General features: G+C 40.5%; 1 protein-coding gene and 1 long non-coding RNA gene across 3 annotated transcripts in view; one reads left to right on the top strand and one right to left on the bottom strand.

Moving 5' to 3' along the window:
- Positions 1-559: 559 nt before the first annotated feature.
- Positions 560-5,009, bottom strand: LOC121694008. Its single transcript, XR_006025649.1, has 3 exons — positions 4,992-5,009; positions 2,843-2,844; positions 560-640 (listed from the first exon to the last, which is right to left on the bottom strand). It is a non-coding gene; the product is annotated as an uncharacterized LOC121694008 (long non-coding RNA).
- The window catches only part of gpatch1 (G patch domain containing 1), a 12,738-nt gene continuing 9,984 nt past the window's right edge, over positions 4,747-7,500 (top strand). For both annotated transcript variants that reach the window (XM_042073893.1, XM_042073891.1), the window contains exons 1-5: positions 4,747-4,845; positions 5,261-5,395; positions 5,606-5,691; positions 5,891-6,051; positions 6,275-6,375. In XM_042073893.1, the coding sequence (XP_041929827.1) occupies positions 4,776-4,845; positions 5,261-5,395; positions 5,606-5,691; positions 5,891-6,051; positions 6,275-6,375 (553 nt within the window). In that variant the 5' untranslated portion in view covers positions 4,747-4,775. The remainder of the gene's footprint in view (positions 4,846-5,260; positions 5,396-5,605; positions 5,692-5,890; positions 6,052-6,274; positions 6,376-7,500) is intronic.

Genomic DNA, 7,500 nt, shown 5'->3' with positions numbered 1-7,500 from the left:
TGTAATTTTCCTTTCAAAGTGTCTGCATTTGTTCTGAACATATCAACCAGAAATCCTCTACCTTTCCTCCTCTATCTTCTACCTACATCTACTGTACCTACTATCTTCTACATATCTATTCATAGGTCTATACTTAGGCAATGATTGGATGGTGTTCAGTAAAGTAATGAGTGTTTACACATGTGAAGAGAGGGAGTGAAGCACTGGTGATTTAGTGTGGCATTTTGATGAGTTGTGTTTAAAAAATGAAATCAAGTTACTTCCTGTTAGATTTTTGTGTGTTACTGTAAGTAGAAAATTGTGTGTGGTGTTTTGCAAAATGTGTTTTAGTACATTGAAAACTGAGTCAAACACTGAGAATTTATGGTTTTGCAAATTTGGTGTGGGGTTATGATGTTTGAAAGACATGTTTAGAAAATTGTGTGACAAGCAAAGATTTAGTGTATAAGCAGTTGAAAAAAACTGTAAGCGTCTTCACACCCAAAAGTTGTGTTTAAACAACTGGTCTATGGGAGTTTTTGGAAGGTAGTGCCTTGAAATTGTGAGGAGGAGACACTGAGTTGTCTGTGTCTAAAGTAGAGAAATGGGTTTAAAGAGTTTTGTAAATCAATGTGTGTACTGTTTTGCAAAATGTGTGATGCTGATAATGTGCCTAGTTGGGCAAATCTGGACTGATATTTTGCTCCTTGTGTGTAAGGTTTCGCTAACTGTGGGATACTTTTGATTTGAGTGTTTAAGCAATTGTACAAAACTGTAAACTCCTACACAAACACATGTCTTGATACACATCTATTAAACTAGTCTCTCAGTCTCAATGAAAACCCTTCCCTCGTCCCAACACACACACATAGGGCATGTGTGTAAGTGTGTGTATGTGTGTGTGTTTGGGAGTATATGTGTGTGAGAAAGAGACAGTGTGAGAGTCTTTTTGTGTGAGTGTATGTAAATTGAACATGGAGATGTAGCTCCCAGAGCATTTATAAGGCCAGATAAATGAAGTGTGTATGTGTGTGTGTATGTGTGTGTGTTTGTGTGTGTGTGTGTGTGTGTGTTTGGATGTGTATGTGTGTGTGTTTGGGTGTGTATGTGTGTGTGTGAGAGAGAGAGAGCTCCCATAGCGTTCATAAGGCCAGAGATATGAAGCATCTCTTAAAGTTGTTGGACAAACCATCAACATTGCGGCTTCTTTGCTTTCATTTCACCACATGGGGGCTATCAAATTGTTGAGCCCTTCCAGGTGTGTTTGCCGTTATTGGGATAATATAAGCGCTGGCGCGGGAGGGTCTGTATTCATCTGGTATGAAAGATGACTTCCCATTGTGTGCTCTGGCCTGCTCTGGCCTGCAGATGGACGCTACAGGCCTCTCATGTTTCAGCCCCATGCTGAGGAAGGCTCTTTGCTGGCTCGTAGCTCTGAGATTTGGAATAAACGTGGACAATGTGCTGAAAGAAAAGAATCTGTTCTTGTACAGAGTACAAGTTTGCCCCCATAGGTGGGTCAATATATGAAAAAAAACCCCACCTAACCTCAAAAAAATGAAAAGGTTTTTCAACTGATTATGATACCTTTAGATGTACTTAATAACAAATTAAAAATCTAGTAAAATATGACCCCAGTAAAGGGGTCATTTTCAAGATGGCGTCTAAGATGGCCACCAGAAGCTAATTTGGGATATCTGAAGCATTAATCAGCCTAGGAAAGTGTTTTTCGTGTTTAATCAGATTTAGAGGTCACTAATTCATATATGTCACACTAAAGTATTAGTTCATAATTTTCAAAGACTTATAATTTTCAAGATGCCGTCCAAGATGGCCACCAGAAGCTAATTTTGGCTATATCTGACGCATTATTCAGCCTAGGAAAGTGTTTTTCGTGTTTAATCAGATTTAGAGGTCACTGATTCATATACGTCAGACTAAAGTATCAGTTCATCATTTTCAAAGACTTGTCATTTTCAAGATGGCATCCAAGATGGCCACCAGAAGCTAAGTTTGGCTATGAAGCATTATTCAGCCTAGGAAAGTGTTTTTCGTGTTTAATCAGATTTAGCGGTCACTGAGTCATATACATGTATGTCACACTAAAGTATCAGATCATCTATTTCAAAGACTTAGAATTTTCAAGATGGCGTCCAAGATGGCCACCGGAAGCTAATTTTGGCTATATCTGACGCATTATTCAGCCTAGGAAAGTGTTTTTCGTGTTTAATTAGATTTAGCGGTCACTGAATCATATATGTCACACTAAAGTATCAGATCATCATTTTCAAAGACTTAGAATTTTCAAGATGGTGTCCAAGATGGCCACCGGAAGCTAATTTTGGCTATATCTGACGCATTATTCAGCCTAGGAAAGTGTTTGTCGTGTTTAATCAGATTTAAAGGTCACTGATTCATATATGTCAGACTAAAGTATCAGTTCATCATTTTCAAAGACTTTTCATTTTCAAGATGGCGTCCAAGATGGCCACCAGAGGGTCATTTTGACTATATCTGAAGCATTATTCAGTCTACGAAAGTGTTTTTCATGTTTTATCAGATTAAGAGGTCACTGATGACTCTTCCTCTCCACCTTTTTTAGTGTTCTTTTAGTAGGACCTGAGGATGCATGATGTTTTCTCTCTCAGTGTCAAAACCTTTCTCTTCTGTGAAAAATATGTCATTCCCGTACCGCTCCCTCAGTTTAGCTTTCAGATACTGATTACCGAATGGAATGGAATCAACCTCAATCAAATACTCTTTCATGTTAGATCCAAGTACAGAGACAGTCAACTGTTCTTAATTGTGTGCATTTCTGCAAGACACTCCGCTGTTCGTGTAGAAGATATGGATTACCTTGCACTGCTGCCTGTGGAACAATGTGACAATCCACACAAGTTCCTTTCAGAGGAGTCAGAGGATGATGAATAATGATATAATAATTATTTCTGATCTACTTATGCATATAGTTTAAGATTCAGTTTAATTAGCTCCCCCCTATAATGATAGATGCCAACAATTATTGATCTACACAAATATACAATGCATGCCTATACAGTACATGGGTCATGGTTCATTAAAGTCATAAAACAGCCACTTACTCGCAAACTCTACTCTACATATTGTAAAAGCATATACCCTGTACATGAAATATAACATTAATCAACAAAATAACATTTCCATCTTCCTCCACACCAAGCTACATACTCTATTCTGTATAGGCAAATATAGTGTAAAGCCAATACATTTTGGCATATACAGTCCAGGGAAAACAAATGAAACACGCTAAAATATATATTTTCTGAAAGCATATAATCTGTAGATAAGATATAGCACCATTTAAAACATGTCCCATGTTCCTCCATGCCATGAACAATGCATTGCTCTCTATTCTGTATAGGCGAATCTAGTGTAAAGGGGATACATTTTAGCCTATATTGTCCAGGCAAAACAGATTAAACACCCAAAACCATGTATTTTCTAAAAGCATATAACCTCTGGATGAGATATAACACCAGTTAAGACATGTCTTATCTTCCTCCATGCATGCACAATACAATGCCCTCTATAATGTATCGGCGAATCTAGTGTAAAGGGGATATATGTTTGCATGTTAAGTCCAGGGAAAACAAATTAAACACCCTAAAATATATATTTTCTGAAAGCATATAATCTGTAGATAAGATATAACACCATTTAAAATATGTCCCATCTTCCTCCATGAATGCACAATACAATGCCCTCTATTCTGTATAGATGAATCTAGTGTAAAGGGGATATATGTTGGCATGTACAATCCAGGAAAAACAAATTAAACACTCTAAAATATATATTTTCTGAAAGCATATAATCTGTAGATAAGATATAACACCATTTAAAACATGTCCCATCTTCCTCCATGAATGCACAATACATTGCCCTCTATTCTGTATAGGCAAATATAGTGTAAAGCCAATACATTTTGGCATATACAGTCCAGGGAAAACAAATGAAACACCCTAAACTACATATTTTCTGAAAGCATATAACTGCAGATTAGATATAACACCAGTTAAGACATGTCCCATCTTCCTCCATGCCATGAACAATGCATTGCCCTCTATTCTGTATAGGCGAATCTAGTGTAAAGGGGATACATTTTAGCCTATATTGTCCAGGCAAAACAGATTAAACACCCCAAACCATATTTTTTCTAAAAGCATATCACCTCTAGATGAGATATAACACCAGTTAAGACATGTCTTATCTCCCTCCATGCCATGGAGATGGTTAATAATCCTGTATTGCATTCACTCTGTATTAAAACGCATTGATTTTAATTTATGGCTGAAAAAGGTAGAGCATTGAAACATTTTCAATTTTAACATTTAAAATCCTATTCTTGTTTAATTTGACCATCATTTGATATCAATTTCACCCCTGTAGGCTGAATAGTAATTGAGATATAGCCATTCTAACCTGTTGACAGCCATTTTGGCGGCCATTTTTGAAAATGACCCCTTTCCCAAGGTCAGATTTTACTAGATTTTTAGTATGTTATTTAGCATGTCCAACAGTACCAGAATCCATAAAAAAACCTTTTGTATCAATTTTTTTGACGTTGAACCCTATATTGACCCGCCTACCACGCTATATTCACATTGTGTGCGCTGCCCCTACTCAGAGAAAAAATATCTGATAAATATAGGCCTACGCCGAACCACTAGGTGGGGCTAAATCCACGAATTCGCTTAGAATTCAAGTCAAAACGCGAATCGTATTGTTTGTGTTGATCGGCCACCATCCGTGCTGTAAAGATGGCGTCGGACAGCGACAGTGATGAGGACTTTGTAACTTATGGTATTCCTTTGGAGCCGTTAGAAGAAGGTACAGCATGCAGTCTTTGTGTTCAGACTTACAGAGATTTGTTTGACATTTCCCGTAAATGTTGGCCAGCATTATGCATTACTTGTTTCGCGATTTGGGCACAGATTAGCCAGCTAGCTAAATAGCCAGGATACCTCGGTGCATACCAGAGAATGTCTAATAAGTAGACGGGCTCTGGTGCATACCCAGAACTGAATGTTGTTCACCAAGTGAAGTAAGCTGGCTTTGTAGCAAACTTCCTGCAAGCAAACCATGGCTTGTACAAATTATGTAACTGAAGCTGTTATGGTTATGAGTACAATGATACAAGTCTTGATCAAAATAATAACATGACAGTACTAAATATACTTTATAAACCGTCTTTGACAGTACTATGCCGTGACACTCCTTGTTGATTCATGTTTTGATCGATCAGACGAACCTCGTCGGAAGCCTATCCCGGTGCACGAGCAGACAGTCAAGGATGAAAAGGGCCGCTACCAGCGGTTCCACGGAGCCTTCACCGGAGGATTCTCCGCCGGATACTTCAACACCGTGGGGACCAAAGAAGGTTCGTGCAGCCGTTGTTGTGTTGGTTATTAGTTAAAGGTAGCCCTGGTTGCGTTGGTTATTGGTTTAAATGAAACTGAATTGATGTTACGATGGTAATTTTACGCTGTAACGTTGTGTGTGTGTGTGTGTGTGTGTGTGCGTGTGTGTGTGTGTGCGTGTGTGTGTGTGTGCGTGTGTGTGTGTGTGCGTGTGTGTGTGTGTGTCGCAGGCTGGACCCCGTCGACGTTCGTGTCGTCGCGACAGCAGAAGGTGGAGAGGCAGAGCGCCAGGCCTGAGGACTTCATGGATGAGGAGGTAGCGGGGTGGGGTGCGGGCCACTGTCTGTCTGGGTCTGTCTCTGTTTGTGTTCGTATCGCAGGACTTTTGTGTTTTGTGTGTGTTCATGTTCATGCCATAGGATTTAAGAGTGTGGGCTTGTATAGTAGGCCTTCAGTGTGTGTGTGTGTGTGTTTGCGTTGATACTGTAGGACTTCAGTGTGTGTTTGTGCCGTAGGACTTGGGTGAGCATGGTATCGCCCCTCGTGAGATCACCACTACAGAGGACTTTCATTCTGGCCGCAGCGACCCGCTCCGAGAGAAAGCTCGGGCCCTCAGCGCCATGACTGGACCTATCCCTGGAGACACACTGCTCGATGACCTGATCGCCCCTGCAAGGCAAGACCACACACGTACACACACACACACACACATACACACACATCCCTGGAGACACACTGCTCGAGGACCTAACCGCAGGTTGTAGCGCTGTGGGGACAACACCTGTTGTTTGCATTTCATGTTGAACACTGTATGTTTATCTTGCTCATGGTGTGTGTGTGGGTGTGTGTGTGTTTTTATTTGTGTGTGTGTGTGTGTGTGTGTGTGCGTGGGTGTTCAGGACCTCTATTGGAGTTCAGCTGCTGAGGAAGATGGGCTGGCGTGATGGACAAGGGGTTGGGCCACGATTCAGGAAGAGGAAGTTGGGCAAAGGCAAAGCAGGTCAGACCCCTCCCTCTCTGACGGGATGTGGCCTAAGACTGTGTGTAACAATGTGTGTGTGGATGTGTACGCTTCGCTTATGCTCCAAAACAGAACTCAACACTCTTTTTTTGTCCGTTTGATTGATACAGTATGCATGTGAGCTGTTTTGACTCCAACGAGTCTATCTGGTACAATAGATCAGGGGCAACCGAGGGCCACACACGGCCCACACACGGCCCTTTAGCACCTCTCTAGTGGCTCCCTGGCTTTCTAAAAAATGTCTAACAATTCCATATAAACCCTTTCCACAATAAAAACAAAAACAATGCTTGAATGTTCTATTTGGTTTCCAATCTACTTCCTCTACATTAAAGGTCCAGTATGTAGGAAATAATGGAAAATAAACTGTAACCATTCCAAAAATGATCACCATATGTTGTCAGAGAGTAAGGAAACACAATGAATTGAAGTAATGGCTTATTTGACAACATTACTCTAACCCGTAAAACCCATGAAAAAAAATGAGTTACGGGGCGGAATCTCTTGGAATTTTCGTTTATGTTTTGAACGATTAATTCTAGAATAGCGTATTAATAATGGGCTAGCGCGTCCTCCTATTTGGGTTGCCAAATTAGCAAAGGCCAACTGTCAACAGCTGTCAGTTGTAGTCATGAACGGCTAAGAGAGGCAGGCAAATTTCCAAAATTAAAACAAGAAACAAATTAAGTGGACATTGGAGGAGCTTCCTGAGATGGTGACGTCTTCGTCAAACGAAGAATATCAAGTCTGACGCAGAGCTGGCCATATTTCTCCACAACAGGTAGCCTAGGCTAAACTTCATCTGCATCGCTAACTTCAGCTAAATATGTTACGTTGGCTAGAGAGGTATGTTTTGTTTTCACTGTTTCCGTAATGTGTAGCTGGGTCATGGTTGGAGAAACGTTAAAGCAGCTGCAGGTCAACTAACGTTAGCTAAGTCTTCATTACATCTGGCAACCCAGAAGAGGCTTGCGTCTGGTAGTCTTGAGAACGTTCACCAGTGTTTTGATTTTGGCCTACAGAACGTTCGGTAACAATCCTACAAATCGCACCTTTAAGATAACATATGGAATGTTAAAACGGATGCCTTGTGGGGCCAACTAT

This window comes from Alosa sapidissima, chromosome 20, assembly GCF_018492685.1.
Source record: "Alosa sapidissima isolate fAloSap1 chromosome 20, fAloSap1.pri, whole genome shotgun sequence".
Classification (NCBI taxonomy): domain Eukaryota; kingdom Metazoa; phylum Chordata; class Actinopteri; order Clupeiformes; family Clupeidae; genus Alosa; species Alosa sapidissima.
This window is presented reverse-complemented; position numbering and strand designations above follow the sequence as displayed.